The sequence below is a fragment of the Branchiostoma belcheri genome, unplaced genomic scaffold (genome assembly GCF_001625305.1).
Source record: "Branchiostoma belcheri isolate BF01 breed outbred unplaced genomic scaffold, Haploidv18h27 scaffold3, whole genome shotgun sequence".
NCBI classification, from domain to species: Eukaryota; Metazoa; Chordata; class Leptocardii; order Amphioxiformes; family Branchiostomatidae; genus Branchiostoma; species Branchiostoma belcheri.
The window spans coordinates 6,655,322-6,673,091 of record NW_017803909.1 but is presented as its reverse complement, the minus strand read 5'-3'; the positions used below and the strand labels follow the sequence as shown (position 1 = coordinate 6,673,091).

Below are 17,770 nucleotides of genomic sequence, written 5' to 3'. Positions count from 1 at the left end.
GGTTAGGCAGAATGGAGAAGGTTAAGGTAAAATGGATTGATTCCAAGAGACCAAGGAAGACATCAATAGGTTAACCTTCAGTATGCTAAGGTAGCCGTTTGGTTACAGGGTTAGGCAGCAGGGAGAAGGTTAAGGTAAAATGGATTGACAATGTCAAACACATTACATACAATTGGTATCACTCATGGTTAGGCCACACCAATTCAATTTGTTGGTTCTCGGATTCGCCTCTTAATTTTTTTTCTGATTCGCAAAAAAAAAAAGATTCTGGTTCTGAATCAACTAAAATATGCTCATGTTTGAGAAAATATGCCAAGAGTTGAGGAAAGTCCTTTTCTTCCTAAATGCTACGGTTTTTTCATCTATCAATGTAGTGGTTTGATTAAAAGTTTATATTAACCCAGCCTTTTGTGATGACTTCATGGCTCCTATCGTAGCATTTGGGGCTACAATAGGATGCCTAGACCTGTTTTTATTTGTATTTTTTTGCCCTGTCGCTTCATAGTTTTTCTAAAAAATCCGAGAACCAACAAATTAAATTGTTGTGGACTTAAGTAATTGAAATATATGATACTGACTCCTTTTAGTCTCAACAGTACCCTCTACTAAATACTTATAGTAGGAAAAGTGAAGATGCAAAGCAGAAGGTTAATTTGCTATAAACCGGAACCTTCTTTGCATTTCCAGCTGCCTACTACTACTAGTAGTACTAGTAGGCTTTGCCATGGCATATACTACTTGGAAAAGGCATGGTCCCAGTATTAAACTCACCAGCAGAATTTCAATGGCTCCCAGAATATACATGGCCGACGCAAACGTTGTTCCCAGGTAGAACAGGATCCCCACAGCTCCTCCAAACTCTGGGCCCAGTGATCGGGATATCATGAAGTACGAGCCTCCGGCTGTCGGGACAAATCAGGAGTTATCATTTTGCTTCACATTCAGGTGCAGTTTTTAGGGCTTGTAAACCCGATTTTTCAAAGCCAATATTCTAGTCATTCATCTACATAGTGAGTTGAAACCACTCTGTCCCAATGTATATTGACCCTCAAGGAGCAAAAATGTCCAAACTTTTGATGAAAAATGGTTACTGGAAGGACCCAGGGCAGAATTTAGGGTACCACCCAGAAAATAAAGGACTCATCTTGGGGTTTGTTTCTGCAGTTTCAAATGCCCAAACTATAAAATGCTGGCTCAAATGTGCTAATGTGAAGCAGTATGTGTCAATATCACAAAGATTGCCTTATTCAGATTTACTGTAGTTTTCTGCCCTGGAATCGCACTGGATGCCTTTAATTTTGAAGACTGATTCACTCCCTGACAAAATCTAGGTCATTGACTTCTCTGATTTCTGGCAGTTCTCAGAATCATCGATCTCAAAGATCCATAACTGGAGAGTATGATACATGATCTGCACATGAGGCCATGGCATTAGCCATTTTTCTTCATCAAGTGTTGACAAGATGGAGCCTTACCTGGCACGATGCCATTTGTAGCAATAGCACTCATGGATATGGCTGTCAGCATGGTCTGTAAAGAGAGGCATATGGTAAGATTAAAAATACAACAAAACCAGGTTTTTTCACCTCAATCCCTAGATGATCAAGTTATGGCAAAGAGACAAAACAAAACATAATATGTAGACTGGAAAGGTAACAATTGCAAAGCAAATGCATAATGTTTACCTTCGCATATGGTCTGCTCTGTTAATTCTAGGTCAAACACATTCATATATATGGTCAGGCAGGAGTCTAAATCCCTCCTGCTATAAAATTGCAACATGATGAAGCCCAACACTAGTTACCATGGCGACAGACATCTGGTTCAGGTCATTGACCTTATTGGTTTGTAGAAGGAGAAGAAACGGAGCAAGAACAACATGTTTTCCTTCCATAAACATAAATAATAACATATTTTCCCCTTCTTTTAAAGCTTTGAATCACACCTTTAGGCCACACCAATTTAATTTCTTGGTTAACGGATTCGCCGCTTCATTTTTTTTCAGATATGCAAATAAAATAAAAATCCAGAATCAACTGCAAAATGCTCATATTTTGCCCTGAACAGTTGAACACAGACCTTTTCATCCTAGTTGTTACAGTTATTCAATCTTTTAATGCAATGGTATCATTAAAAGTTCAAAATTCATTGTTTAAATTTTGAACCAGCCTGGTGTGTTGACCTCATGGCTCCTACCGTACCATTTTGGGCCATAATATGATGCCTAAGCCTGTTTTTTTTTTTTTTCGCCCGCCCGCTCCATTATTTTTCTAGAAAAATCCGTTAACCAAGAAATTAAATTGGTGTGGCCTTATGGTTCTATCATAACTTACTGTGCAACAACACATGAAGACGATGATGAAAGCCTCCAGTACTCCTGCCATGCCCACGATCCAGGACAGACGAACAAACAGCAGCACTCCCAGGATGTTCTGTAGACATGGCAGGTACACTCCTATCAACGTACCCAGCTGGTTTTTCTGCAATAAACATTCACACACCATGTTTCAATAGGGGAATGGTGTATGCATGAACATACGTTGTAAGCATTTAATAGTGTCTGTTAATACAATTTGTTTGAACATTATTTAGATTTGATAAGTACAGGTACAGTATAATGTAATTCACAAACTATAGAAAAGTTGTATGATATCTTGGTCTACATTGTATGTTTTTTTTTTACTGATATCTGTTCTTTCAATGTTATGTTTAATGTTGTCTTAAAAGTTTTACTGGGAACAACTGAACCGATTCACTGAGCACATCTACATGCAGTACTAATAGTAGTATGCTTGAATGAATCTGACACAAAATAGGATGCAAAATCCCAATCAAGAAACATATATGCACACTGACAGATAGCTTACTAGACTGAGTATTATAATACGAAGTAAACAAAGTAGCATATTTTTTATTCAAATCAAACCAAATCTTGAGAGTGTGACTAACCCGTGGAACTTGTTTGCCCTCCCCTTGCTGATGTTCCTTCTCCCCTGGTTGGACAGGGTTGTAGCTGACCAGCCCCTGTAGTATGGTGGACACCACCGGTCGTCTGTGGATCTCATCCTAAAGGTACATGTACAAGCACACACCATTATCACATCACATACTAACATTACTGTTGTATGTAAGGCAAGCATAAATAACAGATTTACAGGGCTTGAAATACTGGGTGCATGTGCACCTTAGTGCACCCAAAATTGGAGCTGTGCACCCACTTTATTCTGTGAGTGTGAGTGCACTGGTGCACCCAAGTATTTTTATAGCCATTTTTGTACATGTTAAATGTATACAGGATATTCTTGGCATCTAAGTGTCAGAAAAATAATAAAATCTTTGTTTTAGTACTTGTTTAAGATTTTGAAGTTAGCTCCTATTTCAGATTCAAGCTAATTAAGACGAGGGGCAGTAAGATCTGAATTTAAGACCCTGTTCATACCAGACTTATATTTAGCGGTTTCAACCGGTTTTTCAAAAACCGGTTTTTATTTAACCTGGTGTGAACGCAAATTAACCGGTTTTTTAGGGGTTTAAATCCGATTTTGAAAAACCACCTCGGGAGGTGGTTTTTGAGGGGTTTTTGTGGGGGTTTTCCACCGAAAAACCTGGTCTGAACGCTAAGGGTTTATTGAACCGGTTTTTGCGTCATAATTCCGGGGTCACGGGGTCAGCATCCTGACCGTGTGCGACCTGCAAGCTTTTTGATCGCGTTGTTTTGACCAACTTGAGTTCGTTTCCACTGTTTTTCCGGTGGAATCAGCGATGGAATCAGCATAAGCAACCTGGTCTGCGGACGAGACGCTCCTGATACTTAGGTTTGGAGAGCAGGAGTCGCCGAATTCGAAAAAGCTGGGGGGGGGGGCGGCGAGGGCTCTACCGAAACAAAAATGTTGGAGGAGGCTGATTTCTTGAAGATAAAGGATCAGTGCCGCAGTAAGGTAAAAAAAACTGAAGACGGCATACAAGTAAGAAGGCCAAGGACAACAATCAGAAGAGCGGGAGGAACGGTTATTCAAACTGCAGTCATGGCCGATTAATTGGATATTCACCGGACAGGATTTTTTCAAAACCGGTTATCAAAAGTCTGGTATGAACGCTAAGGGTTTTAGCCGGGTTTTTGAAAAACCAATTGAAACCGCTAAATGTAAGTCTGGTATGAACAGGGTCTAAGATTTTGTTTTATATGGTACACCCAAAAAAAATTTGTGCACCTAATTTTTTAGGCTGGGCGCACCAGTGCACCTTTTCCCAAAACTGAATTTTGAGCCCTGATTTATCTATCACAAACATACTCCTAGAACAAACATAATAAGTCCAGTGTACATGTGACTTACCTCATACAAAGCTAGATTTGTCTCCGGATCATCTTTCTCTAAATCTATGAAGGGACTGGCTTCATTATGTTTGGATGGGCCATTTCCTGTGGGTACAAAAATGAGAAATTTGAGAAACAGCGTACTTATTAAGAAGCTGTTACAGGTTTTACACTATTAGTATTAGGACAATTGTACACTAGACAGGTAACCAACATAAATCTGCCTTGTGACATTTCTCCTAGTCATTGACATTCACAAAGAGTCAGTAAAGCAAAATGCTCACGCTTCTTTCCCCTAGTAGGACTAGGCACACTGACGAACAGCTGATTGTTTGCAGAAGTTGTGGTAAAACGGTTTCCCTGTTTGTCCATTTTGTGACATTTGTGCACAGCCAGAAAAACATGGATGTCTGTGCAGGACAGTACAAACTGGTATGACAAGTAATTACTGTAATACCTGTTTTTTTTTTACTGTACTGTTATGTTCACTGTTTTCACTGTCACTTCTGTACTGTGAACTTATCATTACAGTTAACAAATAATTCCTGGGCTTTCTTTTTTCTGCACCTATTGCCACTGTGAATACATAGTTCTGTGAACACCTCCATTTTTCTCAGACTGTGAACTTTTGCTACCGTGAACATAAAGTGAATTACAGTATACCGACCACGTCTACAGCCTTGGAGGGGTAATTATAAATAACCAGGTTCACTGACCCCGTTTGGAGAAAAGGTTGACATGCCAATTCTGCCTTGATTGGTCTGCTGAAAATATTATTTACTGAAAACCGAATTATTTTAGAGCTAAATAACTAAAGCTGCACCATGCACAGTCAGGTAGAAATACTTTTTAGTGCTCTGCAATATTGCAGAATGTCAAAATTTTGTTCTATAATTCGGAAATACTTTCTGCAAATATAAGTCCAGACCTAAAACTATGGCACATACAAAACTACATGTTTGCAATTTGAAAAATATTATTGGTGTTTTATAGTGTCAGTTAAGTAAACACAAAAGCTCTCAAATAATAAAATGCTAACACTATTGAACCCTACATGAAGCTTGATTTTTTCAGTCTGCAAAATTGCAGGTTGCTTGATATAATACATAATTTTTCTTCTGAAATATTGAAAATGCAGACTGCAGGTGGGTATTTCTAACACTGCATGCAATGGTAACAAACAGCAGAAGTGAGTTTTCAGTGTACAGTAAACAGTTGACATGAGACATGTTGAATGGAAAATATGTCAAAACATATATAATTGCCTTGGGATAGGATATCATTGTTTATGTCTATTATGTCTAGTTGTCAAACAGTTTGTGACAAAAGCAATTGGTGCTATCAGTGTTGTTGTCTTTTAAAACATAACCATGCAAATTGTACGATATCATAATACAGTATATTGATTTTGTATAATAATTGATGTTACATTTTTTAATTGTGTTTCCAATAAATAATTTAAAAAAGTGAATGCCATTGTTGGTATTTTGCCCATACAGATATGAGATAGTACAGGTATCTCTGATACCAATACAAAATGTAACTGTTTTTTTTTTTTCATTTTACGACAAATCAACCAGCAAAATTTACAACCAAAGGTCTACATGTTACTTATTGTTAGTGATCTTCTTGTAATTTGTATCTTAGTTACAAATTGTACCTCCTAGCCTTGCATCTAAATGAATCCAAGATTGAAGTTAAGATATATAAGTCAATGATTACTATCATGAAAGTTCATCTGTGTTACGTTGGTAGTTACATGTTTAGACTTTTTAAATTAGAGTTAAAACTTTTGATCCAACACGAAGAAAGTTCTCTCACCTAGAGCTTCGACCAGTCACTCTGGTCTTCCTCAGTAGATACCTTTGACCCAATGTTGATGTCACATTTCGAAGAAGCCACGTGACAAGCCTCACTGGGTCAGTCTACTGAGGAAGACCAGAGTGACTGGCCGAAAACTCTAGGTGAGAGAACTTTCTTTGTGTTGGACCAAAGGTTTTAACTCTAAACTCTGTTCCATCCATGCAATACCAGCATGCATCTAACACGATACACAGCTACCTTTGGTAGGTTGGAGTAATAATTCATTACTGTCTGCGACTCCTGGTTCCTTGTCCTTATTGTGTGAGTTAGTAAGAGGAGACGTAGGAGATGTGGGGGAGATGGTCTCCCCTGTCTCATCCTCCTCTTCTACACCATCTACTGGTTACCATGGTGAGTAAACGGGGAGGGGAGAGGAGAGAGCAGAGCAGAGCAACATGGAGGTTAGCAAGAATGAGAAAGGTAATACCATGGGAACCAGTCATGTCACAAAAAACAGACTATAATCAAAATTTGGTAACACTCAACAGGCCTCGAAATTAACTTTTTTTACTACTGTCCCAGAATTGTCCCGAATGTTTATTTCAATTGTCCCGAACTGAAGATAGACTGGCCCAGCCTGCTTTTCAGGAAATAAGTTTATGACTAGAAATAAGAAAACATCAACAACTGACTTTGTACAACTTGAAGTCCACTTTATTAGTAAATGTAGGGAAATACATGATAATATCATGGCAGGCCCCCCCTCCCCAATATTTGGAATCCCTGATTGGTCAAATTTAAATGTTTGTCAGAGTATTATGGGCTGCCGGCAGTCTGCAGCATGATTTGTAGATCGCGTTCCTAAATGACGTGGACGGTCTCAGAATTTTCCAATTGCCCCGAAATTGTCCCGAAATGTAATTTGAATTGTCCCGAGCTGAAAATTTAGTGTCATTTGACACTGGGACAATGTTAATTTCGAGCCCTGACTCAATTTCTTAGCCTGGGTGCCATCTGATTTGTAATGGCTTTGGGGTTGCCGTTACAAATCGGATGGCACCCAGGCTATCAATTTCCGGGGTACAAATTGCAAATTTCAAGGTACAGTTGCATGTAAAAAGTTTCTCAAAAGACGGAAGATATTTACAAATTCTCCCATCTAATTGAATTCAAATACATTTTCTTCAAGGGTTAGAATGTTTCAAGGAATTATTTGCTTACTGTTTTATAATAAATCCATTTGGTAATGTTTTATCTATGGTTTTGACTTAATAGCTTTCTTTGGGTCATTAAAAAACCCCACAGATTTGACTGTAGTTCCTACACGTTTTCTACAGGATGCCAAAGAAATAACCCCACTCATTTGTTCCATGAAATATGTCACAGAAAAGTAGATTACACTGTCAGTTAACTAGGTTATTTCCACCAAGAGACTGGTTCCCACAGTAAAGTACAGGGTGCAATAGAGAGGTCATGACCTTTTGAACTGCATATTATGGGTGCCATTATTGGTACAACACACATTTGAAAGAGCAGGAAGAAGAGTGATTCAATATATCAATCTGAACATGCACACATCACATGAGTTCTCATCAGATAAGATGGTGCGAACATGATCATTACAACTACTGCAGGTCAGCAAAGCAGAGGAATAGTGAAAGAGATGAACCTATGGCAACCTTATTACAGCGATGACTAGAGCTGTGTACCTAAACACATTTGAGGTACAGGTACACAGGTTTAGGTACAGGTCCGAACCTGAACCTGTACCTAAACAATTCGACCAATTACCATGCTCCTTCAATAACAAGAAAAACGTTAATAAACTTGACAGTTAGGGTTTAGTTTTTCTTCATGGAGAATGCATAGACAAACTATGGGTAAAACTAAGATGTTTTTGTTTTCATTAACACACTGTTCTTACACTGGGACCCATGGGGGACCAGCTATTTACACATTTGAGGCATAAAATTGGTGTGAAAGTGTTTAGGTATGGGTACTGAGGGATTAGGTATTTTGGACCTGCACCTAATCAATTTTTCCAGTACAGTATCGGTACTGGTATTGGTGCACAGCTCTAGCCGATGACCACTGAATATTCAGGCCTACTTCAGAATCTGTTAGTGTTAGTACTTTTATGGTATTTCTCACCGCAAATATTTCAACAATAAATCACCAATTGCAAATAATACAATTATGATAAAAGCTAACATATGCTATTGATAATACACTCAGCTGTTACACATATGTCACAGTAATTAGGAACAGGGACAATCAGTCATGAAGATAACACTCAGATAAACATGTCAACACAATGTCTCAGTATTTTAACAAGACTACTGTACATAAAAACAAATGAAGAGAGAAAAGAAATAATATACTGTAAACTTGGCTGTAAGCCTGTACCTATGAGTATGAAAAACTAAAGACCTGCCCAGTATTATATTTCTACTGAACAGTGTTCTGTCTATTGTGTAATCACTCGACCACTGTTATTCAGTTTGGTTATGTTTGTAAATATTGAAGCTGCGTAATTCAGCCTTTTTTCTTTGTATCATTAGGCTGCAATGTAGTTTTCTTAAATCCATTTGTGAATAAACAATTTATATATATTTCCTACACCATCAGTTCCTCAAGACCAGGTGTATTGTGATTGAAAGGTTGTCAAATGTCACAGTTATATTGACTGTAAACATGAAACTATCCATCACGTGGCATGTCTTGACTTGGGGTGTACAAATTCTACACATCTATATATGCCAACACTTGCCCTCTGCCTTGTGAAAAAAAAAAAAAAACTTGAAAAGGAAGTGAGATGAACAAGTATTTACAGACTTGTCTACATAAAACAGAGTCTGAATGTTATATTTTTACAATCAAATCTAGCCACACATCATATCCTCTTGATCTTTGACCCATGCGTAGTACTATTATTTATTGTTTATCCTATTTGTATAAAATACATTTCGAGATTAAATGATCAATAGGATTTTACCAAAAGATATGGACAGATGAGGTTGACTACTCTGGGAGATTACAGTGTGCTTGTGTTGTAAGCACTCTTGTAAATATTTAACGAATTCATGACTAACTAGCTAAGTGTGAACGTCAATAAACAAGTACTTGTTGGGGTCAACTAGGGTATCCCAGCTTGTGACCAAAATTGAAAGAACAAAGGATATCTTTCAAAACTGTGAAGACAGACTAATATGTAGTTCAAGGCAGCATTTTTATGTATAGAAAAATAACTAGGTTATAGAGTAAATCCTATACACAATACAAATTTCCTCATGAATTACAAGTACAAGCTTCCTGTGGCTCTAGGTCTCTATTCAAATTGGTTTCTGTACAAACCTTTAAGGTATCAAAGCTTTATGTATCTGTATCTGTATAACTGGTATAACTACCCTTCGGCGTAACACACCAGCTTCGCAGGCACACGGCGCGGCGGCAGATGGCTACATTACACTGATCGACTAGTTACACCTAACCCTTGAACATCTAACTCTAGACAATTTTATTTAAAGCTATCTAGTGACAATGCCCCTACTGTACTTGGTGACAAGTGTATTTTTGCTACCCCTTCCCCAAATAGTTCTTGTGCTAGAATTTGGTTGCCTGTTGATAAGTTACATATTCCTCTGAAATGTATCACTGTTCAGAGATTATGTGACTTGTGATTAAGTTCCGTACAAGAAGAAATGGGATCATTGATCCATGAGTGCCCTGTGCGACCAATATTAAATAGGCTTTGCCTGCTCTTCCAATCAATACTGGTACTTACCATGACCCAAACATAACAAACGATTGCAGGGTCACACTCTGACACAAATGGTTACGTCTGAGTCTTGGTTGAACAGTCATTCATATCATATCAACCATGTAGTATAATACATCGTACTTGTCAGGGCATATAAAAGCAGTTATTGGGATATTGCTTAAATCATAGACATTACTACATGTCCACACTTTGGTAGAAGTCTGAATCTTAGACCCGAAATCATATGATCTTTTCTCTGACAGTCTGACATTATGTTTGTACACATTCCATTTTAGCCCACATGGTCTATAGGGGTCTGCCCAACCCAGATCACTGCTTTTTAGCCATATTTACATAAGGGCTGTAGAATAGCAAGCTTTTTTTAATAGCTGGGCACATGGTTAGTCTCCTTGGCCACTGTAGTATTGATTTACAATGAGTGCCTCATACTACTCCATACTCCTGACACTTCAATGAACCTGCCCCCCTCCCCAAGCTGTATGTACTGTACGAAACACACCCCAAGTACCAACAAGACAACATGGACTCACCCCAGTCTAAATGCTCCTCACTTCCTGCTTTGTCTACTTTGACATATCGGACTTGAAAATCTCTCCCCTCCATGCTGTAACTCCCTCTACAGGCCTGGTACAGAAGGGGCACTTCTTCATACAACTCCTGGCCTGATCACAATTTCTCTGCCTTCTGTCTGTGACGTTTTATTTGAGCCAGTCCAAATGCTGTACAGGGTTTAATTGTCATTCCCTCAGGGAGCGGCATGGACTGTACCAAGATGGCAGGGGCTATGGGGGTCAAAGGGTCAGGTTACGACTTAGTCTGCTAACTCAATAATGGTAGTGGTGGGTGAACTAGAGTTTAGACATGCAGATGTCAGACAATTCATTATCATATGAATGGATGGACACAATGGAACTTAGGTCAAGGTGTGAACCTGAGAAATCACCTTTGACTGATTGGTTTCTTAGATCAACATTAGTAATTGTTGTTGGCAAGACAAGTTTACCATTATAAATTACAAGTGACATAGATTCCCTAACTTTATTACTGCCTACATTTCTTGTCTGCAATTTCATAATGAGTGAAGTCATATCATGTTTGAAAAAATTAAAGTGGTATTATTATTATCATACTATTATGCATATAGGAAGGTTAATACCGAACCGTGTTTTAATTGAAATAAAAAATTCCACAGAAATGATAGTCTGTATAAAATGGTTCAACTGCAACATCTGGTACTGAGCCTACTGGTGGTATCAATAGCAGATGGCAAGACAAAATACAATCTTCTGGGCTTGCCACGATGAACTTGATATTGCATGGAAATTACAGCTCCAGCATAGCAAACCTAATGTTTATAGCTGCATTAAACTTTAAAGGGTATATGTTCTTATCTACATTTGGGAATTCATGTATTGCTGCTTTCTTCATACATGTACATGTGGTCTAGTAGAGACAATACATATGCTCTATACTGAGAATGAAAATAGAGCAACAGGTCCCCCTAGCAGAACTCATGATTACTGCATGTTGACTCACCAGATTATTCAGAGGCAACAAGGGATTGTGTTTTTCGCATGTCAAACTTTAGGTTAGCTTCAACGTTTCTCCATGAATGTAATTTTCTTTCATATGTCTTTCCTAATTGCTTTTTGCATTAATTCTATCTGACATTTCATCATCAAAGTCTAAGAATTAAATTAGTGTGCTTTTCCAGTTTAATCCCCTATGATGTGGTAATAATTTCAAACGTGTGCACATGAGCATGAACCAGTACAGACACAATGTTCAGCCTTGTCTGGTTCTGAAGTCATTGTCATTTATCAGACAAACCTTCCATTGAATGTCAAGGGTACAACATCATTTAGAACGCACAAATGACTCTGGTGGGGGTAGTTCTAAATGGCCCATATCAGATGACTGAAGGGCATACATGTAACTTGGCTTCCCAAACTACATCTCCTGTGGTTAAATGTGACTGCAGCTTCGGGTGTGAGGGATCAGTACATCAGATAAAACTACTACATGCCGAGTACATACACACATTTTGTAAGGCCTAGGAAAAAAAATGTTGTGTTTCCTGTTTCAGTCCTGAAAAAATTAGGGTCGGTAGGTAGGGATTACCTCTTTTTTCTTAATTTTTTATTGAACTTATACAATACAGTTCAACAAAGTAAAACTTGCACGAGGACACTTTCATTTTCAATGTCAATGTTGGAAAACAGATGTACAATGTTTCATCACTCAGGTGTCAGATCATGGAGCTAGAAAAGTTAACCAGCTCGAGAAATTTATGTTCCTTGCAGGGGTCAACCCACAAAAAAGGCTAGGGTTGGCAGTTTTTTCTAGGGTCGGTCGGGAAACAGGAAACAATATTTTTTCCCTAGACCTAAGTTTTTACAATGTACCACATGCAGGTATTGAGAAACGACAGTTAATCCCAGGATTTGACATAATATTTAATAAGCAATTTGGAGGCACAAGATGAGAACAACAAAACTGAACTTTTGGGAAGGACATACATGTTCATAAGTAAACTGAGTTATTATGATTACTGTTACATCAACTTTGCCCTGTGCAAAAGTGGCATCAAGTCTGACTAGTAATAGTAGTAATCCTGTGTATTGCAAACTGCCTTAATTAATCACCATCATTAGTATACCCAAATAAACCCTCTGTAATATATTCCTTTGCACCAATGCAGGTGGATCAAATACTTCAAGTTTTCAATGAGATAGACAAAAAGGCAACCAGGGAAATACCACATGGCTGCATGCTATTAATATCATCGGCTTGTAACCGTATCTTTTTTATTGCAGTACAGTATGTATACATGTTGAATACGGTATGTTATAAATAGAGGACTGGAGGACAGTGGAATACAGTCAATATTGCTTTTCCCATTTCAATTCAACACTTGAGATTTGAAAAATTGAATGTAACAACCACAAATGTAAACGTGCAGGTACAGGTATGCATGCTCTTATTGCCTCATAACACTACCGGTAATGCTTTGTTATATGTCAGAATGGAAGAGAGCTTATTTTGAGCTGCTTTGGGGCAGAATGGCGTGATGTTTGGTCATTCCAGTCAGCGGCCTGCTATCTAACTGTCATGAAGACGATACTCCTCACCTCCCGCGGGTCGACACGGTAAGCACCACTTACCACGCCATCCTGACACGCCATCACCGGCTGAGATTTAACATCATCAACTACATCTACACAAGGCTCGAAATACTGGGTGCATGTGTACCTTAGTGCACTCAAATTTGGAGCTGTGCACCATTCTTATGTGGGTGCACCAGTGCACCGAAATATTTTCCTAGGTTTACATATGTAAAGATGTTAAATGTACAGTAGTAGTATACAGCATATTCTTAATATCCAAGTGTCAGAAAAATAATTAAATCATATTGTTGTCGTACTTTTCTTTAGAAATGAAACATAATTAGTTATTGCTGACATTCTAGTATTCTATTTTATATGGTACACCCAAAAAATTTTCTAGGTTGGGTGCACCAGTTGACCAGTATTCCCAAAAATTAATTTCGAGTCCTGACTACATCTATCCAGGCTGGATAGGGGCTATTTTCCCTCGTAGGGGACGTGCTCAGCAACATTCAGCTTGACCATTACAAATCTTCACATAACTCATGTACATACTTAGATATAACTTTCAGGTATGTATTTTCACTGGAGGCTCGGATCTGAGTCCTAGAATATGGGACATGTATATGTTGACAAATTACTTTGGTAGTTTTTCTGTTACTTCCATAGTTTAAATGTTATTTGAAATGCTTTCAAAGATTCTAATATATACATCTTATACATCTTAAATATTTGTACATAATAGGAACTAAGTCATATGTACATTACTAGATACATGTACATGTATGTGACTTTCTAGATGTGCTACGGCACAATACAAGATTTACCTATCTTTTGATCAGAATTCTGCTCTCAGAATCTTCATATAACAGTAGAGGACGAGTGACATATTACAGTGTCAGTAGTCAGTATACCATTTACACTAACCTCATATGTGTGTGAAACTTAATGAAACTTTGAGTATTCGGATGACAAATATGAGATTCAGGCAACAAGCCTCATGACATAAAGACTTCTGCTGAGTAAAATGTAATTTGAATCCCTAGCATGTTCACATGAAAATCAATGAAAATAGGGCTTGAGTCAGCATCATCCACAGATCTAGACATTTGGCACATAAATTCTACCCCTCATGCCAACCCGGAATGATCCGGATATAACTCGTTGTGTGAACTGGAATAATCTAGATATTCCAGTGTAACAAAATTTTACGGCATTCGCAAGCTGACAGGCAATTTGTTCCAAAATAAGGTCAGAGTAGTGTCAAGCATATCATCATGTTATTGATATTTAACCAGCCACAACTTATCATGTTGTCATGTTGCAGTCTGGTGATACATACTGATGATCACTGGAACTTTCAATGTACATACATTATGTAAGCAGTAGCTGAAATTTTTGATAGGCACAGTCTACCATAATAGATTCTCAGACAAATATATAATACAACAGGGTCTAATAATTTTTCCCTTCACATTTTTGCTGCATATAGCTTTCTTAAATTAAAGTGTTGTATATTCAGCATCCATGAAAATTATATTGCAGGTTAGGCCATACCAATTTAATTTCTTGTTTCTTGGATTTGCCTCTTCATTTTTCTGACTTGCAAAAAGAAAAAATTCTGAATCAACTAAAATATGCTTATATTTTGCCCCTAACACTAGTAACAGTTGAGGAAAGTCCTTTTCTTCCAAGTTGTTACAGTTTTTCCATCTATCAAGGCAGTGGTTTGATTAAAAGTTAAAAATTCATTCTTTAAATACTAACCCAGACTTTTGTGTTGACTTCATGGCTCCTATTGTACCATTTGGGGCTATACTAGTAATACTAATAGGATGCCTAGACCGGTTTTTATTTTTTTCACCCTGTTGCTTCATACATTTTCTGAAAAAATCCGAGAACCAACAAATTAAATTGGTGTGGCCTTACATATGTATCAGAAGTTACAATTGTATCAGAGGACAGATCATATTGCTATACACGCTGTCACACACACATGTTGCGAGGAATACAAGCTTAATATCAAGTCTGGTAAGTTATGCACTTCAATAAAGTATAATCCTAACCACACCTGGTCCCTCCACTGTACATCTTTTACAACATGCGACAATCAGACCGGGAATCGGGGCTGAAATCACCAACTTGACCTTAAAGGTCCCGAGAAGCGCGGCTCAGGTCAACAACATGATTGGATCCACTTAGGTTATTGGAGCTGACAGCGAGTGGGAGGGACCATGGCCGGGGTGCTGAAGTGCTATCCAGGGAGATGGCTCCTGGCTATTACTGATATTGGGTAGTGCTGATTATATGAGCAATTGTACGTGCAGCCAGTTGCTGTAGCAGGTTAATCAAATCCGGCAGGACTTACTAGATCTGCACAAGACCCATATTCACAAGCATATCCTGCTAAGGCCACACCAATCAAATTTGTTGGTTCTCAGATTTTTTTCAGAAAGAGGATGAAGCAATAGGGCGAAAAAACAAACAGGTCTATGCATCGAAATGTAGCCCCAAATGCTTCAATAAGAGCCATTAAGTCGACACAAAAAGCTGGATTAACATTTAAATAATGAATTTTGAACTTCCAATCAAACCACTGCATTGATAGATGGAAAAACTGTAGGAACTAGGAAGATGAGGACTTTCCACAACTGTTGGGGACAAAATATGACCATTTTTTAGTTGATTCAGAACTAAAATCTTTTTTTTTTTTGCAAATCAGAAAAAAATGAAGAGGCAAATCCGAGAAGCAACAAACTAAATTGGTGTGGCCTAATGTGGATTTCTGTCTTCTACTAGTGAAAACCAGTTAGTTTCTCTTGAAGGACAGCCAACCGTTGATATTACTGTGTCGATTCCAGAGCCTGGCCTGAATTCAAAACAGCCTTTTGAAGTAGGGCAAGGTTCCTGCTTGAATTATGCAGGAAGGTAAAATTCTTAGCTGCGTAGATCCTATCATTATCTTTCTACCAATACATTTTGTACTTAAAACACTTGTTTGTAATATGAATTGTATAAAGTAATTATATGTATAGTGTAGTTTTATAATCCAAATCATAACTAGAAAGTTAACATTTGCAAAGCTAATGCATCATGTTTACCTTTGCATATGGTCTGCTCTGTTAATTCTTACTCAACACATTCATAATATATATGGTGACAAGAGTCTAAATCCCTCCTGCTATAAAATTGTAACATGATATAACCCTAGTTAACACGGTGACAGATGTCTGGTTCAGGTCATTTGTTTGGAGATGAAAAAGAGGAAGAAACTGATACATTTTCCTTTGGTAAATATAATCAAGACACCAGCCTACTGCATTTGCTGTGCTTGAAATGAATTCAAACTCTGATTAAATCCTCCGCTCACGAGCTAAGGGCAGAGTGAAACTGTCTGACCCTCCTAATGTACAAGAAATCCCCGATCAATACACGCTCTTCAAGATAAACTGTCCCCAAAGCCGGCACCATACTGTTAGCCTTAGGACTGAATCCAGACTGATGGCATGTGACAAAGAGAAGGGAGCATGAAATGAACTTGGGCAGTGACAGACCGCGGTGGAACGGAAACCCCTCATCCCTGGATATACCAAATGTCATCAGTGTCAGATTTTTGTCAGCCAGTCATAAAAGGCTATTCATAGTCTGCGGCTTGGAAATCCATATAATGGTTTGGAACCAATTCAATGCAATGATTTTTTTCAGGTCGAGGTAATGGCCTTTCCTTCATGATAAGAAAAATTGACTCAACGTTCAGAGTAGTATAAAAGGCAATACACCTGATGGTATAACAAATGTCATGTTTTACAAAAGAATGTAAAAATAGAAATGTTGCAAAAGCAAGCTCATGGAAAATTATTTGTAAGCAATATCAGTGATATCATTAGATTTTCAGCTCTGTGGGTATATTATTATGAATTGACTTACACAAGATGAGGCTGACGTATTACTGCTAGAACAGCTATACAAATCTTTATACATATATAATTCATCAATTAGAGTACGTACGTTTAGTAGCATTGTACATGTAATGAATACAAATTGCCCACACAGAAAAATGCTGATCTCACCTACACAATTTGGACATTTAGAAAGAATACTGCAGAACATGAGACAGCAGAAACCAAACTTGACATTGACTAATGACACCATAAGAGGATTTTGAGCCATTACTGGCCCAGAATGGGTCATTGACAGAAAGATGGAATTGATAGAATCAACTCAGTGGTTTGTAACTGTATTCCAGTCCGGGTGGTGACTGGGATCTGTCGATAATGCCTTTGAAATATCACAATCTCATTCATTAATGCCTGTAGGTCAGTCTGCATGGCACTCTCTGTCTGCTGTGTAGGAGACATGTACGCTTATAGTGGCTCCAGCTAGATCTGTCTGTCTCTCTCTGTTGTCAACTGGGAATTTGTCAAATTTTCAATTCAGGTTTGGGAAAAATATGAGTTCAGTAGGATCTAGAATTTATATATAATACAGCTTGTCATATGTAACTAATAATCAGTATCACGATTTATTGCCAGACAAATAAAAACGTCCATACATGTAGTAGTATTACTAATAACTTTTCAATGCTGTTCACATCAATTTAGTATTCAACACGTTGCTATAGCTTATATACTGCTCCAAAATGTTGCAACAATATTTATGAGAGCTATGGAACATCATGTCACAATGGTCCTATTTCAGCTGAAATTTAGGCAGTGTTGACGATATGAAAGCCCCACAGGTACATTGTGTCAGCTTTACCAAAGC

The 17,770-nt window shown here is 38.0% G+C and overlaps 1 protein-coding gene across 6 annotated transcripts in view; it reads right to left on the bottom strand.

Annotated features, from left to right (window-relative positions):
• Positions 1-17,770, bottom strand: part of LOC109473762 (solute carrier family 12 member 4-like) — a 92,697-nt gene that overhangs the window by 18,954 nt on the left and 55,973 nt on the right. For 4 of the 6 annotated variants that reach the window (XM_019773788.1, XM_019773789.1, XM_019773790.1 and 1 more), the window contains exons 2-7: positions 6,377-6,514; positions 4,335-4,420; positions 2,950-3,066; positions 2,334-2,480; positions 1,476-1,530; positions 772-902 (exon numbers count right to left, since the gene is read on the bottom strand). In XM_019773788.1, coding sequence (XP_019629347.1) covers positions 772-902; positions 1,476-1,530; positions 2,334-2,480; positions 2,950-3,066; positions 4,335-4,420; positions 6,377-6,514 — 674 coding nt within the window. Of the gene's footprint in view, positions 1-771; positions 903-1,475; positions 1,531-2,333; positions 2,481-2,949; positions 3,067-4,334; positions 4,421-6,376; positions 6,515-10,429; positions 10,675-17,770 lie in introns of those variants that run through there. The other 2 variants (XM_019773793.1, XM_019773791.1) reach the window with 2 other exon arrangements.